The following is a 20,649-nucleotide window of genomic DNA, read 5'->3' on the forward strand; positions in this document are numbered from 1 at the left end:
AGGTCTCACAGCTAGGAGGATTTTACAGTTATATGCTAAAATCATTACTTATAATTGATTTTGAGGGGCTAGATAATTGTTATTTAACATTTAAGTATCTAAATAGACAAAGGTGCATGTTACATAACATGAAATACATGTAATTTGTTAACTTATATTGCTATTAAAAGTACATTCAGCGTTTTATACTTTTTGAAGACTGAAAAGTCATTATATAGAGGGCTTCCACTTAACTTGTGAGATAATTCCTAAATAAAATAAATAGCACATTAAAGCAAAGGTTAACTAAGTGCTAGAGAACTAATTGTCCAATCTTCCTACTTAAAACTGTATTATGCTGAGATGATGAGCTTCAAATGTCAAGCCACAGGATGCCTTTGTAAAATAAGTAATAGCTTCAAAATCTGAAGTTTTTATGATGTATCCTGTCTCTTTTTATACGACCGTAAAATTTGAAAAATTTTTCGTCGTATATTGCTATCATACTGGCGTCGTCGTCGTCGTCGTCGTCGTCGTCGTCGTCGTCGTCCGAATACTTTTAGTTTTCGCACTCTAACTTTAGTAAAAGTGAATAGAAATCTATGAAATTTTAACACAAGGTTTATGACCACAAAAGGAAGGTTGGTATTGATTTTGGGAGTTTTGGTCCCAACATTTAAGGAATTAGGGGCCAAAAAGGGCCCAAATAAGCATTTTCTTTGTTTTCGCACTATAACTTTAGTTTAAGCTAATAGAAATCTATGAAATTTTGACACAAGGTTTATGACCACAAAAGAAAGGTTGGGATTGATTTTGGGAGTTTTGGTTTCAACAGTTTAGGAATTAGGGGCCAAAAAAGGGCCCAAATAAGCATTTATCTTGGTTTTTGCACCATACCGTTAGTATAAGTAAATAGAAATCTATGAAATTTAAACACAAGGTTTATGACCATAAAAGGAAGGTTGGTATTGATTTTGGGAGATTTGGTCCCAACAGTTTAGAAATAAGGGGCCCAAAGGGTCCAAAATTAAACTTTGTTTGATTTTATTAAAATTGAATAATTGGGGTTCTTTGATATGCTGAATCTAACTGTGTATGTAAATTCTTAACTTTTGGTCCCGTTTTCAAATTGGTTTACATTTAGGTCCAAAGGGTCCAAAATTTAACTTAGTTTGATTTTGACAAAAAATGAATCGGTTGGGTTCTTTGATATGCTGAATCTAAAAATGTACTTAGATTCTTGATTATTGGCCCCGTTTTCAAGTTGGTCCAAATCGGGGTCCAAAATTAAACTTTGTTTGATTTCATCAAAAATTGAATATATGGGGTTCTTTGATATGCCAAATCTAACTGTGTATGTAGATTCTTCATTTTTTGTCCTGTTTTCAAATTGGTCTACATTAAAGTCCAAAGGGTCCAAAATTAAACTTAGTTTGATTTTAACAAAAATTGAAATCTTGGGGTTCTTTGATATGCTGAATCCAAACATGTTCTTAGATTTTTGATTATGGGCCCAGTTTTCAAGTTGGTCCAAATCAGGATCTAAAATTATTATATTAAGTTTTGTGCAATAGCAAGTCTTTTCAATTGCACAGTATTGTGCAATGTCAAGAAATATCTAATTGCACAATATTGTGAAATAGCAAATTTTTTTTTAATTAGAGTTATCTTTCTTTGTCCAGAATAGTAAGCAAGAAATATCTAATTTCACAATATTGTGCAATAGCAAGAATTTTTTTTAATTGGAGTTATCTTTCTTTGTCCAGAATCAACAAGAAATATCTAATTTCACAATATTGTGCAATAGCAAGAATATTTTTTAATTGGAGTTATCTTTCTTTGTCCAGAATCAACTTAAATCTTTGTAATATACAATATACAATGTATATTCACTTTTTACTACCAACTGATAAATTAAAATAATCTTTACCATTCAGTGATAACAAGCAGTTTTTTTTACATCTTAATATATTATGATGTATTTAAATGAGTAGTTATTGTTGCAAACTCCATTAGAAATTTTAATTGAGATTAGTTTTGGAATAAGGGAAAGGGGGATGTGATTAAAAAAATTGGGTTCAATTTTTCTCATTTGAAATTTCATAAATAAAAAGAAAATTTCTTCAAACATTTTTTTGAGAGGATTAATATTCAACAGCATAGTGAATTGCTCTAAGAGAAAACAAAAAATTTAAGTTCATTAGAACACATTAATTCTGTGTCAGAAACCTATGCTGTGTCAACTATTTAATCACAATCCAAATTTAGAGCTGAATCCAGCTTGAATGTTGTGTCCATACTTGCCCCAACCGTTCAGGGTTCAACCTCTGCGGTCGTATAAAGCTACGCCCTGCGGAGCATCTGGTTAAGAAACTAAAAAAGTAGAATAACAAAAATATCAAACTCAGAGGAAAATTACAAACAGAAAGTCCCTCATCAAAAAGCAAAATCAAAAGCTCTAACTCATCAAATAAATGGATAAAAACTGTCATATTCCTTGCTTGGAACAGGCATTTCTTTTAATGTAGAAATGCTATATTAAACCTGGTTTTATAGCTAGATAAACCTCTCACTTGTACATCCTTGTTCCTGTAAAAAAAACAAAATTGATGTTTAGATTACAATGTGACACAATAACACATGTTAAAAATACACAAATTTTTTTATTTTTTTTTTTTTGGGGGGGGGGGGTTTTGTACCCTGCTTTAAAAGGTAATCCAACACCCATCAACTTCTTAAAATCTCCATTGGGGTTGAACAAGACTGATTTCATCTCTTAATACATGTGACGTCAAATAGTGATCTTATTATTGGGCTGTCCATATTTTGGTAATTTCTGTTGACAGTTTTATGTATTATCTAATCATAAGCATTAAGTTTGACATTAACAAGCTTAATATCAGATTTTCCCAGCAGTTCCATTTCCTCTACATGTTATGCCATAAATATAAATTCTTCCCTTTTTGGTAAAAATTGAGATCAGTAAGTAGATAGTTTGACCTTGAATACGTGTGTAACCCGTTATCAAATGTATATTAAGGTGTTATAGTAACTATAGGTCACTGTGTTATGTCTTTATCTTTACCCAATTCTGGCTTGTGCATAAGTTATGTAATTTTCATATCTTTAAGTCTAGATTTATCCAGTAGGATTTTTTGACACATGGAACCTGACATAAAGTATGGTCAGATGTTAGAATTTTGAAAAGAAATTGAGGGTAAGGGATTCTCGAAGTACAGAAAAGTAGATATATATCGTGAAATTTGAAATATTATTGACTAGACAACAGTGACCAAGCACTTCAATATTTTTGTAAGGTCAATAAATGTGATGGAAAAATATTTGTAATTAACAACATAAAATGCATATAAAAACATTATGCATACATTGATCAAATTTTGCAAAAAATGACACTTTTAAAATGTTTCATCAATCTCAGTTTGATCATGAAAATTTGAAACTTTTTATTTCACTAAAGGCATCAGTACAAACAATACAATTTGACTAAGGCCACACCAATTTGATTCCTTGTTCGACGGAACCGCCCACACCTATTTTTTTCAAAACAGATTTATTTTATTTTTATTATATTCCCGCTTCCCGCATCCGGAAATGAAATCATGTCCATTTCCCGCACATTTTTTTTGTAAATATTATATAAAGATCTCAACATTTGTTTTTTAAAATCACAGTCTAGCCTTTATATAACAATTTTAAACCCCACAACACTGTAAATATCTGTGAGAATATATGTTTCAGCATGAAACCAATTTATTCCAAGCGGGAGTGCTCCGATATAAATAGAAATACCAGTACAGAACAAAACGTTGGTTTCTTTCCCCCTAACTTATATTCTCTATAAAAAAAAATGTTCGTTGTTAAAATAAAGTACAAAGAATAGTTCTTTGGGAAAATATAAGCCCTTTTGTACTGAAAGTGTTTTTACAAAAAAAATATATTATAACTTTAATATTTTGACCCCTCATAAAAGGGATATTCATAACATTAAGGGGTTGTTCTGAAACTGATTATGACTTGGATGGAGAATTGTCTCATTGTCAGTCACACATACATAGACCAGATTTAATTATTCAATTATTTCTTGTTGAACAGGGAAAATACTTCATAAATTAAAGAAATGTGAAGGTACAAGTGATAAATCAAGTTTTAATGTAGTCAAAACCTACTATTTTATGTTTACAAAAAAAAATTATATTCGCTCGTCTTTACTTTTTAAGCCTCGCCTCAAAAATTTGCAAATTGAATATTTTTTTATAAAAATTTTCAAATCGCTCGCTCGCCCCAATTTTTGGAGTCCAAAAATCAGTAGAACAAGAAATTAAATTGGTGTGGCCTAATATATCAATCTTACAATATTACTGCAAGAGTTATCGCCCCTTAAATGACTCAATTAAAAAATTTAGTAAGACAAATAGATATTGGCTATTTGCTAAAACTGTCAGATAATGCAATTGATAGCTAATTTTTCCTTATTTGAAAAAAAACCCAGTCTTACATAACATATTAATTACTAGAATGTCTCAAAATCTGTAGATTTAAGCAAGGAACTTTACCGATAGTATACTGCTATTTTTCAATTCAAGTTGGCAGTATACAGTTAATCGGCCTTTAAAGTATCATTAATTTTTCAAAGTCAACTGTCAATTTACAATGGTATATTTGAAATGCTATGGTGTGTAAAATAATGACAAGTAAGTTTATGTTAAAATTTAATCTATGTCATGTTTAGAAAGATTGCCACTTCATATGTTATGATAAATAATAAATACCATAGTTTCATACAAATGCTTATGGTTGTGTTACATTGTACTATGTTCATATAAAATTTAACTGTTATTCTTTTGACATTGTAATTAAATATTATTCCTTTTTCATAATTTATATACCAATCATGTTATTCCTAGATCTTGAAATAAAACAATTGTCAGTTTCAAACAGGAATTACTCCTGAAAGAATTCCATTTCATTTTATTGTTTTGCAATATTTTGTAACTAGAACTGAGATAGAAACAGACAATAGAAATATATTATTAATCTCTTTTTGTTTTATTAGTATTAATTATAAGCATTGGAACAAATAATATACATAGTAGCTCTCCCAGGAAGTTTGGGATGACTGCATGTTCAGATTTGCTCAACTAACTGTTAACAAAAATAAACTTGAGAATGGAAATGAGGAATGTGTCAAAGAGACAAATACTCTTCCAAAGAGCATAAAACAGCTGCATGCCACCAATGGATCTTCAAATGTTCAACACAGCAAGAAAATCCTGAACCCTTAGGCGTGCTTCAGCTGGCCCCTAAACCAAAATGTGTACTCATAATAATTTTTAAAATATATAAATGAACTGAAATTAAAAAATCACACAAGAATAACAAAGATCAGAGGCTCCTGACTTTGGACAGATGCAAGAATGCTGCAGGGTTGAAAATGTTTTTTTCTTAGATCTCAACCCTCCTTCTTAACCTCCAAGATAAGGAACAGCGAAAAAATTGCGCTCAAGTTTAAGGTACTTTTTTATTTCCGGGTCCCAGGACCCCACTACCCCCTTAAACAAGTTGTCAAATGTCAGAGCAATCATGGGCTACAGTAAACAATGGGCTGCAAGGTAATATAAGATTTTAGATATATCTTATATGCTTCAGTAGCTGGCTTCTATTATTTTTTTGCTTCATCCATTTATCAATTATTCATCAGAATTGATAAGTTTTATACATCATTGATCATTATATGAAGTGTCAACCTTTAAGCATTTTATAGTTACTGCTTATTTTAGTCACATGGACGATAATAATGGCGTGTAATGATGGTAATTTGTATCGTTAAGTTGAAATTCAAAGGTGGAGTCATATTTGTATAGGAAGTTGAACAAGGTAAATTGTACTTCTTATCTTTTATCTCACAGTAAGTTTTTTTCTTTGCAACTTCCAATAGGAATGAGAAGAGATGTGGTGTCTACAGCAACCCAACAAAACAAAACAAATACAAATCAGCATTCAAGATTTCTAATAGGCTGGTTTCTCCAACAATTGGGTCATATTTAAGGGAAGGACTGTTCATCTATTTTGCAAAATGAAAATTGTTTTTTGAAAATTACGTCATATTAGTATTTATCTGATTAAGTACAATGTATTAAACTTTTAAAAACTAAAACATATCATATATACAAATTAAGACTTCAAAGTTCACCGGTAGTTAACCTCTTGTAAGCACATGTGCACACCTTGCCTCAAGTGTTTGTTGACAATTTTACACATTTTACCTGGTTGTGTCATTGCTGCAGGAAGCTTGTACATCTGGAGGAAAATACATGTACCGGTACTCAGTAGTATTTTGTTGTATTCAGCCATCTATTTACATATATCAGTATAACAAATTAGCAGTAAAAATCTGATTTTTGTTGAAATTTCTTAACTGTGTTTTAATGTGATCTTGTACGTTAAGATTGATGAGAACAGTGGTTGGTGATTTTAAGTACAATGTATTAAACTTTTAAAAACTAAAACATATCATATATACAAATTAAGACTTCAAAGTTCACCGGTAGTTAACCTCTTGTAAGCACATGTGCACACCTTGCCTCAAGTGTTTGTTGACAATTTTACACATTTTACCTGGTTGTGTCATTGCTGCAGGAAGCTTGTACATCTGGAGGAAAATACATGTACCGGTACTCAGTAGTATTTTGTTGTATTCAGCCATCTATTTACATATATCAGTATAACAAATTAGCAGTAAAAATCTGATTTTTGTTGAAATTTCTTAACTGTGTTTTAATGTGATCTTGTACGTTAAGATTGATGAGAACAGTGGTTGGTGATTCATTATATCCTAGGTATTCTATTGTTTAAAACCATGTTTAACTTTAGTTTTTAGTGAAGGAAAAAAAAAATGTAAAAGATACATTGATGGGCGTGACATTTTAAGAAAGTGATATTGCAGATGAAGTATGTAGCTCATTATGAAATATTTTGTGACTAATATAAAATTTGGGGGACATGGTTGTTATATTTTATCTTGCTAAAAGATATTTTAAAAGTGCAAAAACACCTCAATCTGGTGGAACTGATGTATTTCGAGCTAAAAAAATGTATGCAGATGAATTGAAGTCAAATTTACCTGAATCATATGCTGTTATAACGGCAGATTTGCTGATTTCAACATTAGTGTTCCCCTCAGAATTTTCAAATAGCACCATGACAATAACATAGCACCATGGCCACTATACATTCTTTATAAACCCATCCAAGATAGCACCATGGTAGAAACTATAGCACTAGGGTAACATGGTGCTTTAAGGCCCTGGGACATCCACTATTTTTTTTATAAATACTTTAATTTATGTCAACTAAATGTAGGGACTTCATGTCATGGAAGATCATGTTTCATCTTGTTACTGAAATGTGCATTTTGTGTCAGAGCATGTAGGGATTTAATGTCATGAAAGAATAGCATCCTTTACTGTATGTTTTGTCCAGTATATACAGGGATTTTATGTCATGAAAGAACCGAATATTATTCCCTTACTTTATGATAAGTCAAGAACATACACAATGCTATGAAGCAAAACTAGCAAACAGATTTTAAATTTAGACTCTTAGTCACTTACCATTCTAGAGTTCTGCTCATTTATAAATAAGAAAATTGCTATTGTTTTCTTTTCAGCATTCTATTGCAAGTTTGCCTAATGTAAATTTTAAGACTCACACACACAATGATGAGAACCACAACACACAGGTAGAGTTTAAATTTGGGCTTTTTATGTTAAGAAAAGATGACCATGGGAATGCAGATATTAGGCCGATAACTTTTATTAATTCATGTATTGATAATTTATATTCCTCTTTTGCAGGTTTGGGATGGATGTGAATAAAAGTATATTATTGATTTGTCTGTTGATTGTGGATGTACTCTTAGAACCAGTTGTCCAGGGAGCTGAGAGCAGAGGAGGGGGACCAGGTAATAGTTTAAAAAATTTTTTTTATGAGGTTTTTATTTAAGGAACGACTAATATTTTTACTGTCTAAGAAGAAACACCACCTAAATGTGGTGCACACTGAATAACCCGCATGGCATGTTATTTTTATGTGTGCACCACATTTTTGATGTTAATTCAAATAGACAGAAAAAAAAATTACAGCCATTTCTTATAATTTAATTCTAAACTCAGTGTAAATCATAAAAATATGTTGATGACGCCAGGTTGACATGACAAAATTATGTCTATGAGGTGATAAACAAAACACTGTCAGCCAATCAGAAGACGTGTTACATCCAAAATTAAATTATTAAGGAAGAGATTTGCACAGTGTTTGTTATATTATTTACAGAACTAAATACAATACTGCAATACTGTACAGCAATAAAGTTAAAATTCTGAATACAATACTGCAATACTGTACAGCAATGAAGTTGAAATTATTAATACAATACTGCAATACTGTACAGCAATGAAGTTGAAATTATTAATACAATACTGCAATACTGTACAGCAATAAAGTTAAATTCTGAAAGTGAAATGATGTGTCTTATGCGAACATTTGACGTTGCAAATTTTTAATACACTCTTCCATTTTCATTAAAAAAAATCACAAGACAAGACAATATTTTATTTAAGTCTCACCAATATCATTTTATAAAACATACACAAAGTTAATAAAACAATATCATAAAACATACAAGAGTCACTCTACAAAGAGTTATGAGAGACTATCTAAAAAGTAATACATTATTTACACTAAGATTAGCAATATAAAATACATCATACATTACCAGTTTTATTGCAAAAAGAAAGGAAGCAGATTCTATTGATAACGAAATCAAAAATCAAAAGAAGCATCCACCAATAGGTTCAAAGAAATGACCAATTGTTTGAAAGTGAAATTTTTCCTTTTTATACAATAATTTTGTGTGTGCCCTTAAGTTTGTGTGTTAATGTAGTATAATTTGACTATACCACACTTTATTGTTATTTGCTATTGAAATGTACTTGTTTGTCAAAAAGTCACACACCGTTTAATTAAATTACTGTAGATTTCTGTTAGATAAAATACCACTATACAGCAGACTTATTTGACAGTTATTTATGATTGGGTGTCTGTTGTTAACGACTGACCGCCAGAGACCCTTGTGGGCAGTCAAGGTTGTTAAACACCCCCTAGAAGAAATGTTAATGGACTATATATGGAGAATGACCTTCATATATTGTAGTTTGAAGAAATAGAATTTAAACATCTTGTTGATTATTTAAAAGCTTATAGATTTCATTATAAACTTGATAAGTAAATTATATATCAAGAAGAGTACTATACAACCTTTCTGTGTCATTAGCTTTGGGCAAATGTAACAGAATGTTAGTTAGACCCGATATATCCACTGGACATCACATTATATCAAACACCCTTCTTAAAAAAGGACTTAATTATCCACTGGACATCACATTTTACATAAAAAAGTCTGGAAAAAATTAAACAGAAAAGATATTTCTGTCTTGAAACAAGGAGTGCTTTTAGTGGATAAGTTGATGCAAATCATGACCTAAGAACTGACAATATATAAATAAATGCTTATCTGAAGAAAAAAAAAATGTCTTAAACACCCCACTTCAAAATGTACTACTAAAATAAAAATTAATAAGATATAATCATACAGAATTATTTACCAAGTGGTTTAAATCTCTTAAATAAACACTGAAGTTACTCTGAAAAAAAATATGGTATCAAACCAACACTTGAGAAACTATTTATATATGTACTGTAGGTATTTGCCTTGAAGACAAACAATGCACTTGTTGATGACAGAGATAGATTAATTGAGTGAATCTGTGGGGAGATATAAGACACCTGATCAATATTTCATCAGTAACTTGTTTACCTATTCGTTAAGATTGACACAAGTCTAGAGGAGGGTTAATAACTATATAGACAATATTGTAGGGAATTAATGATGTTGACTAGTTTGGGGGAGATTGATAGAGGATAAGGGGCTCATGTACCATTAGAGATACCCTCCCTGTAACCTTAGGATGAATGACTAGTTTGGGGAAGATTAATAGAGGATAAGGGGTACATGTACCATTAGAGATACCCTCCCTGTAACCTTAGGATGCATGACTTGTTTGGGGGAGATTGATAGAAGATAAGGGGTACATGTACCATTAGAGATACCCTCCTTGTAACCTTGGGATGAATGACTAGTTTGCGGAAGATTAATAGAAGATAAGGGGTACATGTACCATTAGATATACCCTCCTTGTAACCTTGGGATGAATGACTAGTTTGGGGGAGATTGATAGAGGATAAGGGGTACATGTACCATTAGAGATACCCTCCCTGTAACCTTGGGATGAATGACTAGTTTGGGGGAGATTGATAGAAGATAAGAAGTACATGTACCATTAGAGATACACTCCTTGTAACCTTGGGATGAATGACTAGTTTGGGGGAGATTGATAGAAGATAAGGGGTACATGTACCATTAGAGATACCCTCCCTGTAACCTTGGGATGAATGACTAGTTTGGGGGAGATTGATAGAAGATAAGGGGTACATGTAAATTTTGGCTATGATGTAAAAATATATAATATTGTCATATTTTCATAAAAATAGGGAAAATATACATATTTGATAATACTTGTTCAATTTGATATAAGATTGGTTTAGTCATTGCAGTATAAAATGCCGGCTGAAATCATCCATACTTTTAGAGTTTCTTCTGATGTCATCTCTTTCTGAACAAGTGAGACAGACTAGTAAACAAACACATATTGCCACCAAATATCCATATAACATTTTATATCTCGCTGGTGTCCATAAAACTGTATACGACATTTCACCATTCTTTTCTGCAAAATATTAAAATGGAGATGTATCTTTTGGCAAGTTTTGAGTACAAATGCAAATCATTGTAAATAGTTCATCTTTTACATTAAACAAAATATATTTTGCTTAAAGATCTCCCACCCTGTAAACTTGTGATGATAGTCTAGTTTGGGGGAGATTGATAGAGGATAAGGGGTACATGTACCATTAGAGATACCCTCCTTGTAACTTTGGGATGAATGACTGATTTTGGGGGAGATTGATAGAGGATAAGGGGTAGCTGTACCATTAGAGATACCTCCTTGTAACCTTGGGATGAATGACTAGTTTGGGGGAGATTGATAGAGGATAAGGGGTAGCTGTACCATTAGAGATACCTCCTTGTGACCTTGGGATGAATGACTAGTTTTGGGGAGATTGATAGAGGATAAGGGGTACATGTACCATTAGAGATACCCTCCCTGTAACCTTGGGATGAATGACAAGTTTTGAGGGAGATTGATAGAGGATAAGGGGTACATGTACCATTACAGATACCCTCCTTGTAACCTTGGGATGAATGACTAATTTTGAGGGAGATTGATAGAGGATAAGGGGTACATGTACCATTAGAGATACCCTCCCTGTAACCTTGGGATGAATGACTAATTTTGAGGGAGATTGATAGAGGATAAGGGGTACATGTACCATTAGAGATACCCTCCTTGTAACCTTGGGATGAATGACTAATTTTGAGGGAGATTGATAGAGGATAAGGGGTACATGTACCATTAGAGATACCCTCCCTGTAACCTTGAGATGAATGACTAGTTTGGGGGAGATTGATAGAGGATAAGGGGTACATGTACCACTAGAGATACCCTCCCTGTAACCTTGGGATGAATGACTAGTTTGGGGAAGATTAATAGAGGATAAGGGGTACATGTACCACTAGAGATACCCTCCTTGTAACCTTGAGATGAATGACTAGTTTGGGGAAGATTAATAGAGGATAAGGGGTACATGTACCATTAGAGATACCCTCCCTGTAACCTTGAGATGAATGACTAGTTTGGGGAAGATTAATAGAGGATAAGGGGTACATGTACCATTAGAGATACCCTCTTTGTAACCTTGGGATGAATGACTAATTTTGGGGGAGATTGATAGAAGATAAAGGGTACATGTACCATTAGAGATACCCTCCCTGTAACCTTGGGATGAATGACTAGTTTGGGGGAGATTAATAGAGGATAAGGGGTAGCTGTACCACTAGAGATACCCTCCTTGTAACCTTGGGATGATAGTCTAGTTTGGGGAGATTGATAGAGGATAAGGGGTAGCTGTACCATTACAGATCTCCCGCCCTGTAAACTTGAGATGATTTTCTTATGATGTTTTGTATTGAAAAAAGGAATTGCTGGGTTTTCCTTAATGAAACAGCAACTCGACAATAAAAATCACCCCCAAAAAATAATACTGAACTCCAAGGAAAATTTAAAACGGAACATCCCTAATTATCATCAAATGGCAAAATCAAAAGCTCAAACACATGAAACAAATGTGCAGCAACTGTCATGATCCTGAAAATTATTCATCTTTTTCAAAGGAAGATGCAGGTCTCATTGCTTAATTAAAAACTTGTCTGATTAAACCATGATAACTTTTAGCATTATTAATTTCTGTTACAGCAATAGTACAGCTTTCCCAAAACAGTAATGGAGCAGTCCAGTCTCAGGTCAATCAGCAAGTTGTGAATCAAGTAAACCAGCAAAATGATGCTAAAATAAACAATAATTATGTCAAAAAGAAAAACAAAAAAAAGAGAAGGAAAAAACGAACCAGTGATACAATGGGAATACCTGTTCATTTAAACAATGAGCAAGTTCAGAAGAGAAGTGACACACATGTAAATAGTTCTAATGTTAACAACATTCCAAATAACGGATTTATAAACGTTCATGATCATGTTCAACAATCCTTGACAGATACAAAAAATACAAGTAGAGTTAATAATAACAATCCTCAACCAGGAAGTAATATACAACAATCTATAAATACACCTAGTCCTGTATCAAATTCTTTAAATAATGTAGAAACTAAAGTGAAATCATTGGATAATAGTAATTTTAATAAAGGTGACAATAATAATAATGTTGCTGCTGAACCCCCACCAGTACAGAATGGCAATACGGGTCTCAATTCCAATAATGTAGCTAATCAACAAGCTGGGGGCAATAATCAAGCTGTGGAGATTCCAATGAGGCAGTCCGTTGGTCAAGGAAGAGGTGACATTCCAGTTCAGAATAATCCTGTCAATTTTGACCAGCAACAACAACAACAGCAGCAGCAGCAGCAGCAGCAGCAACAACAACAACAACATCAAGAACCTGTGTTTCAACAACAACAACAACAACAACAAGACAATAGGGCTTCATTTCAAACGAATCAAGAATCATTGACAAAGAAAGCAGAAAGCATGAGAATCATGTGGGATTGGAGTGACTTTCTCATTAATTATGAACAATATGTGATGCCAGAACAGAAGGTTCGGCGTGCACCACAGGCCACAACAGGTGAACCATGGCCTATGCCACAGTATTATACAACAAAACGAAACAAAGTTTATAAAATTAATAAGGATAAATTTCAGTTTAGAATTGTAAAAGAGTCTTGTGATATAGTTGAGAAAGCTGTGATTAGGTACAAGGACTATATAATTAATGATACCATCCTGGATATGCATAATAATTTACAATACGCTAGAGGTTCCAACTTTGAGGATTTATCAACAAAGTATGAAAAAGAAATGTATAGAAGGGCTCCTTATCTGGATGCTGTTACAGTCAAAATCAGAAGGCCATGTGCCAAACTACCAAGTGATAAAATGGATGAATCTTGTAAGTATTTGTTTTCTTTCTGAATAGTGTACAGAACATCTGACTACAGTATGTGGTTTTGGTATAGAGGTATAAAAGGGTACATTTATGTTTAATGAATTTGTTATCTTGGAGGAAAAAATATGCAAACAGCAGTCCACAAAACATGTGCACTATACAGTAAACTGAAAATTAATGCAATGCCATCAAAGTTGGCCAAAACTTTAACAATGTTTACATTATTTATATGAATATAACAACATTACATGATAAATATTCCTTCTATTTAAAATTTTCTGCGACTTTCCAAAGTTATATTTTATTTCAAAATTAAGAAGTCGGGACTTTAGCTTGGTGTTTCAAGTTCACAGCAACCTGTTACATTGAATGTATTATCATCATTTTAAGTTTATTGAACTCAATTTCCTACAGGCCAGACATATCTGCGTGTCTTCAGTTTATAATAGTTCAGTACATTACACAACCTGTTACATTGTATGAATTATCAGCTTAGTAAATATAGGCAATTCAAATGATAAGTATTTTAAATGAAATTGATATTGTTTAAATTTGCATTTACTATGTAGGCAGATTACTTTTGTAAATATCAGTTATGTTAGAGTATGCATGGAAATTAAAAAAAAAAACCCAACACTGATTGGTAAAATAGTTTAGCTGCAGCATGTACAACATGTACAATCATTGTAAAACTGTAATAGTCAAAACGACAGGGCCTAAAACCCAGCACAGACACAGTATTTCAAAATATGATTGATCATCCGGTCAAGAGAAATCATTCTATTATTTTACTGTTCATGATTTCATTTTCATGATTTACAGTCTTAAATGGGAACTGGAAATTGGTCTATTGTCTTTATGACCCTCTTATTACTCTGCATAAACTGGAATTCAATTTCTTATCTTTCAGTGGCTGATCCAAAAATTGTATATGAAGGTGTTATTTATCCTTACTACTCATCCGACAATTTGCTTTAGTTCATTGAATGGCATTTTGTCTGATTTTAAACATATATCATCATCACGGAACTAGTATATATATTTATTTAGGAGCCAGCTGAAGGATGCCTCTGTGTGCGGGAATTTATTGCTACATTGAAAACTTGTGGTGACCTTCTGCTGTTGTTTGTTATATGGTTGGGTTGTTGTCTCTTTGACACATTCCCCATAAAAATTTCCATTCTCAATTTTACTTTAGATTAGAAAAAATATTTGAATTAGTAGCTCTCGCCACCATATAGCCTTTTTGCCCTCACGTGGCTTAAAGCAAACCCCAATTAATCATCCATTATGGTATAATGAAACTGTTACATATAAACTGTTTTCAACAGGTCTTAGTAAGGAAGGCGAAAATCTGCATGAATTTCATTACGCTGTTGACACTGTACCTGTATGCAGGTTCAACAGTATTTGTCAGCAGCTATGTCTTAGCTGAATGTCATCCCTCTAAATCAGTCCAGGAGTCTAGCCGATCTATTGCTTTTCAATAGTCCTTTAATTAGAATGCTGGACATTTATTCAGTATTTCTCTAATTTCATTCATTTAATGTTATGTCAATAAAGTACAAATACTTACTGGGCGAAATAAATTTCAGACTTGACAGTATTTTACACCTTATTGATCCGTACTACATCATTAGTAGTTTTTGAGAAAGGATTGTAACTAATGAATGACCTATGTACTTTATTAAGGAGCTTACTGACACAAAATAACTTAGATTACTTCATGGGGGCCTAGACGGTTGAGTGATATAATATTCTTTATGCTGTATAAATGGTTATTTTTAATTAAAGGAAGCTTTTATTTCTAATTAAAGGAAGCTTTAAAATGAATAAGAAGGAAAATATCAATGAGACTGAAAAAATGACTTTGATCTGATCTCTATGATATAATTTTGCAGGATAATGAGTATGAAATTCCAAATTTGCATGTAAAAGTCTCAACTGAATGCGTTATGTTCTTTTATGAAAGTAGAAAAAGACCTGAATCGATGTAGGGAATTGAAGGGGTGATGATTATTTATAATTAATACTTGAATTTGTATCTATCACATGTATCATGTCTATTGCATATAATTTACATGTAATGTATGTTACCTTGATAAATCATTGCTTTTTTAAAAAGTCAAATTTTAAAATAAAGTCATGAAATGAAAGGTACAAAACATTATGAGACTACATCAGTTTGAGCCTTTATATGTAAACATATTCTTTTGTTAGATACAAAACGCATAAAAATAGCATCTACATGGACCACAGTTTAAAAATTTTAAAATGCTTTTTATTTCCAGTTTTACATCAATGTACAAAAGTTAATACAATGTTTGTAGCTTAAGTTTGAATTTAAGATTAATATATATGCATATAAAATGTATTATATCTTTGCAGATGACTTATTTGTGAAGAGAAAGGCATCATATATTTGGGCCAATGAAGTCTGGGGCGCCATAAGAGGACTAGAAACTTTCAGTCAGCTGGTATTCAGAGGGGTTGATGATGAGGTACTTTTCCTTCCTATGAATTAACTAAAACATTGAATATTATTTACAATAGCTGTCTTAATTATTGAATGAAAAATCAGCTTAAAAAATGTCTCCATATAAAAAATAATTTGATATACCATTTTGAAGACATCATACATGTGCATTGAAGTTTGGGAATACAGAGAAATATATAATTTGTAAAGTTTCCATGTTTAAAATGTGCTGTGTGTGCCTGTCTCAAGTCGGGAGCCTGTAATTCAGTGGTTGTTGTTTGTATATTATATTTGTTTTGTAAAAGCTGTTAGTTTTCTTGCATGAATTATTTTACATTTGTCTTTCTGATACTTTTGAAACTTGCTATGTGGCATTAGTTTTACTCATGGTTGAAGGCTGTATGGTGGCCCAATAATTTATTACACATCATTTGATCTTAGATATAGATTTGTCTCATGAGCAAATATACCACATCTTATTATTTTTTTTAACACCAGTCTCGTGCATAGAGATTTAAAATGAATGTGAAGAAATAACAATACAGTACTAGATTTCCTTTGAAAAAAACAGGTTGATTTTGTGTGTTTAAAAAATGTTTGGTTTCTATTCTTAAAGTTAATTTTTCCTCAACCAAATGTTATAAAACTTATTCACAATGCTTATTACTACAAAACTCAGATCAATTTGGTTATTGTCACTTTATACTGTTCTTCAGTTATGCCTTTTATAACTTTATATGACATGTATGATATCCAAGCTGAGGCATCATCTGTGTCCCATGGACACATTACCCATATATTTTGAATTCTTTCACACAACAAAGAACTATATAGGGCAATATTATTATGTTTATTTTAGTTATACATCAAAGACACGACAATAAATGACTACCCAAGATTCCAGCATAGAGGGATACTACTAGATTCCAGTAGACATTTTATGTTTAAAGATGTTATTTTTGATGTACTTGTAAGTATGCATGCTTAACACAATATCTTTTTTGTATATGAACATACAGGCTTAACCTACTGTAAACCAACTAATTGTTTTTGTTAATTTATTTTTGAGACTCGAAGTAGAAAATAAAAGTAAAAGCACATATAAATTGTAACTGATTTGTAAAATTTGGATTTTTTCTTTATCTTCATCAAGTTAATTTTAGAATCATAAAGTTAATTTTAGACTTGTAAAATTAAATTGCCAGGATATGGGCTAGAAAGGACTTAACACGAAATAATGTATCTTGGAAAAACAGTTGGTTTACAGTCACATGTTTAAATGAAAAAAAACATACATTATATTACTTATTTGATTGTACATACATTGTTTAAAATATACATGTCAAGTATATTATCGCTATTTCATGTATTTTGTGCATTTTTCCTTTGATCTTTTTTTGTGATAATTTTTTATATCATGCTACTGGCTTGAGATGGAAAATTATTGCTAGAAACTAAGGAGGTATGTGGTGTTGCTAATGAAATTGACATGAAATTGACAACATCGTCATAGGTAAAATAGCGATAAACAGATTATGATTTGTCATCTCAAATGGATTGCTTTTCTCACTTTTCGCAGTACATGTACCAGCAAAAAACCCAATCTCATTCAGATGATCAACAATAAATACAGAATGACAGAAGATTTAAATAATACATAGATGTATTTTGTATTACTCCAAAGATATCATTATATCTTTCACGACTACAAGTAAGGTTTCAAGATGGAACAGACCCCCTGTCTTTGTTATAAAATAAAGACAAGCTATGTCTATGCTTAAAAGTTGGAACAGTATATACATCAGTGTGTGTTAATTTGATTAGTGGCCTTTTAATATGTGTCCACAAACTTAACTGACCAAATTCTTAATGTAAACACTGGATAGTATGTTTATTGGTTATAGAATCACCATTTATTACTTAAAGATTAGTTCAAATTGATTTGCCTAGAAAATATAGCTTTTTAACCTTTATTTCCTTAGAACTGTTTCCTCCCGATAACTATGATAGTCAAAGTCAATTATAAGAAAGTGATAACTCTAAAGAATGTGGATAATGTGTCTAAATCAATACATATAAAGTTAAAACATATCAAACCAAATTAACTAAGGGATCTATTGATTGTGATGGCCTTGTGTTTAGCTGTAGACATAGGAATTAGAATTTAATTCAATTTGTCCATGTCTTCAGACTACTTCAGGAACAATTATCCTGCACTTTTGTGTTTTATGCATTGATTTGAATGTTTGCCTGTCTCCAGTGATTTTAGGCAATGTCTTTAGGGATGAGAATAACTACCAGTTCTTAGTCATCTTCATTTCAAGTTTTGTTTTGTAATTTCAAATTTATAATGTCTACAGTTATAGATTTGATACAGAATTTGTTTAGTAGATATGAATGGACTTACTGTATTTCACTTTTGTTTTACAATTTATGATATAACACAAGTCTAAAAGGTAAAAATTTTCTTGATGGCTTGTCTGAATGTTTATCAACCTTATACTTTTTTTACAAAAAAGTCTTATTTTAGCAGGTTGTTCTTATATTGTACTGTTACAACACTGTCCAAGGTTAGGGGAGGATTCTGAACTCTCAAACATGGTTTACCTCCTTACAGTTTGTATGTGCTTGTGCCAATCTGGAGCCTGTATTTTGATGATTGCTGTTTGCTGCTTTCTGTCATATATTAGTTTATTGTTTTGTCATAAATCTGTTCCTTGATTTTCTTGTTTGAATTGTATTCCATTTTTGTTATGTCTGGATTGTTCATAACCTAGCTACTATACAGTATAAGTTTTGTTCCTCTTTGAAAGCCATATAGTTACCTAAAAATGCTCACATCCAGGTCATTTGGTCTCTGATGGATAGCTGTCTCATTGCAATTGGCAATCAATTACCACCTCCGCTTATATTTGGATTAGAATTCAAATTTAAAGCATGAGATGAAGTTAAAAGGGAAGGTTCACTTTGATGAAGTTGTCAAAAGTGACAAGATAGAAATTGTTATTCAGAAACAATTTTCTTCAAGCTTATAGATTTTATATCTTATGATTAACTATACTAAGGTGTCTAATTGGTTGCTTCATTTTATTGCTGTTTTTTCAAACTTTTGAATATAAAAACTACAAAGCAATGTTTGCATACATTTCAAAAGGTAGAAAACTACTGTAAACTAATTTATTTTTGCAGATACTTTATTTCGCGTTTTACCCTTTGTAAACTATTTCGCGGCTATTTAATTTCGCGATTTTCTAACTCCTGGATATATTTAAATAAGGAAAGATCTAAGTTTTACATATTCCCGACGATTTATATTGCGTTAAATTTCTGCTCGCGAAAGTCGCGAAAATAAATTGCTTGCGATAATAAGTTGGTTTACAGTATATGAAAATTTATTAGCTTAAATTATTGAATTTTGAATACAAAATTAATTGCATTTTACTCTTTCAAATGTCTCATCTTAATAGCTGAATATCAATTATTCAAAGAAATGTAAATCTTTTAAAACAAGGAATTATAAAATCTGGAATAACTTATAATTCTGGTAAAAATCGATAAGAAAATCTAGGTATGAAAACTAACCCATTTTAAATTTTAGGGTGAACAAAACCCTATGACAAAAATGAACCCAATTTAGGGTAAGAGGGTTAGTTCATACTGAAATATCAGTGAAAGTGAAATTAACTTTAGTCATGCACAGATGGTTAACTCTCTTTAGTTAGGTTAGTTTTCATCATACAGTTTTTATCAATTTCCCAGAATTCAGAATTATTGCAGATTCAGACAGTTCCTTGTTTTAAGTATTACTAACATACTTTGATATAAAACAAGGAGATGCGATATGATTGCCCATGAGACAACTAACCACCAAAGACCACAGGATGAGGATGTAAACTTTGAAAGGACCACTTAAAATCTCTCAAGACACTTATAATTATGATAAACAGTGTTTAAATGACAGCTCAAGGTTATCTAGAGTTCATCAATTGTCAAAATACATTTTTTCTAGTAGGACAATGTATAGTAAGTAGTAACAAGATTAGTGTAACCCTGACCATGTATAAACATACCTGTCCTAAGTCAGGGGCCTACTGTTGTCTCCAGCTAGCTTGCCTCCAGTGTGGGAGTACATGTATGTAGGTCATAGTCAGAATGTATCCAGATAGGGTAATATGTGTTAAGCTTCCTGCTGACTGTTGCAAAGTCAGTTAGAAAATTTAATATTAAGGTCTAGTAAAAAGCAGCATTCATATTTAAGGAATGACTAATATTTTTTCTGTCTATGAAGAAATAACCTAAAAAATTTGGTGCACACTAAATAAAGCGTGTAGCGTGTTATTTAACAGTGAGCACCACATTTGTTTATGTTATTTCGCATAGACTGAAAAAATACTACAATCATTTCTTATAATTTAATTCTAAATTCCATTAAAATCGTAGAAAACCATGAAAAAATGTTGATGACGTCATGGTCAC

At 31.9% G+C, this 20,649-nt stretch overlaps 1 protein-coding gene across 4 annotated transcripts in view; it reads left to right on the forward strand.

Moving 5' to 3' along the window:
* The window catches only part of LOC134720738 (uncharacterized), a 77,319-nt gene that overhangs the window by 16,370 nt on the left and 40,300 nt on the right, over positions 1–20,649 (forward strand). For 3 of the 4 annotated variants that reach the window (XM_063583206.1, XM_063583208.1, XM_063583207.1), the window contains 4 exons: positions 7,854–7,960; positions 12,492–13,700; positions 16,086–16,198; positions 17,033–17,143. In XM_063583206.1, the coding sequence (XP_063439276.1) occupies positions 7,861–7,960; positions 12,492–13,700; positions 16,086–16,198; positions 17,033–17,143 (1,533 nt within the window). In that variant the 5' untranslated portion in view covers positions 7,854–7,860. Of the gene's footprint in view, positions 1–6,877; positions 6,949–7,853; positions 7,961–12,491; positions 13,701–16,085; positions 16,199–17,032; positions 17,144–20,649 lie in introns of all 4 variants that reach the window. The other variant, XM_063583205.1, reaches the window with a different exon arrangement.

This window comes from Mytilus trossulus, chromosome 6, assembly GCF_036588685.1.
Source record: "Mytilus trossulus isolate FHL-02 chromosome 6, PNRI_Mtr1.1.1.hap1, whole genome shotgun sequence".
Taxonomy (NCBI): domain Eukaryota; kingdom Metazoa; phylum Mollusca; class Bivalvia; order Mytilida; family Mytilidae; genus Mytilus; species Mytilus trossulus.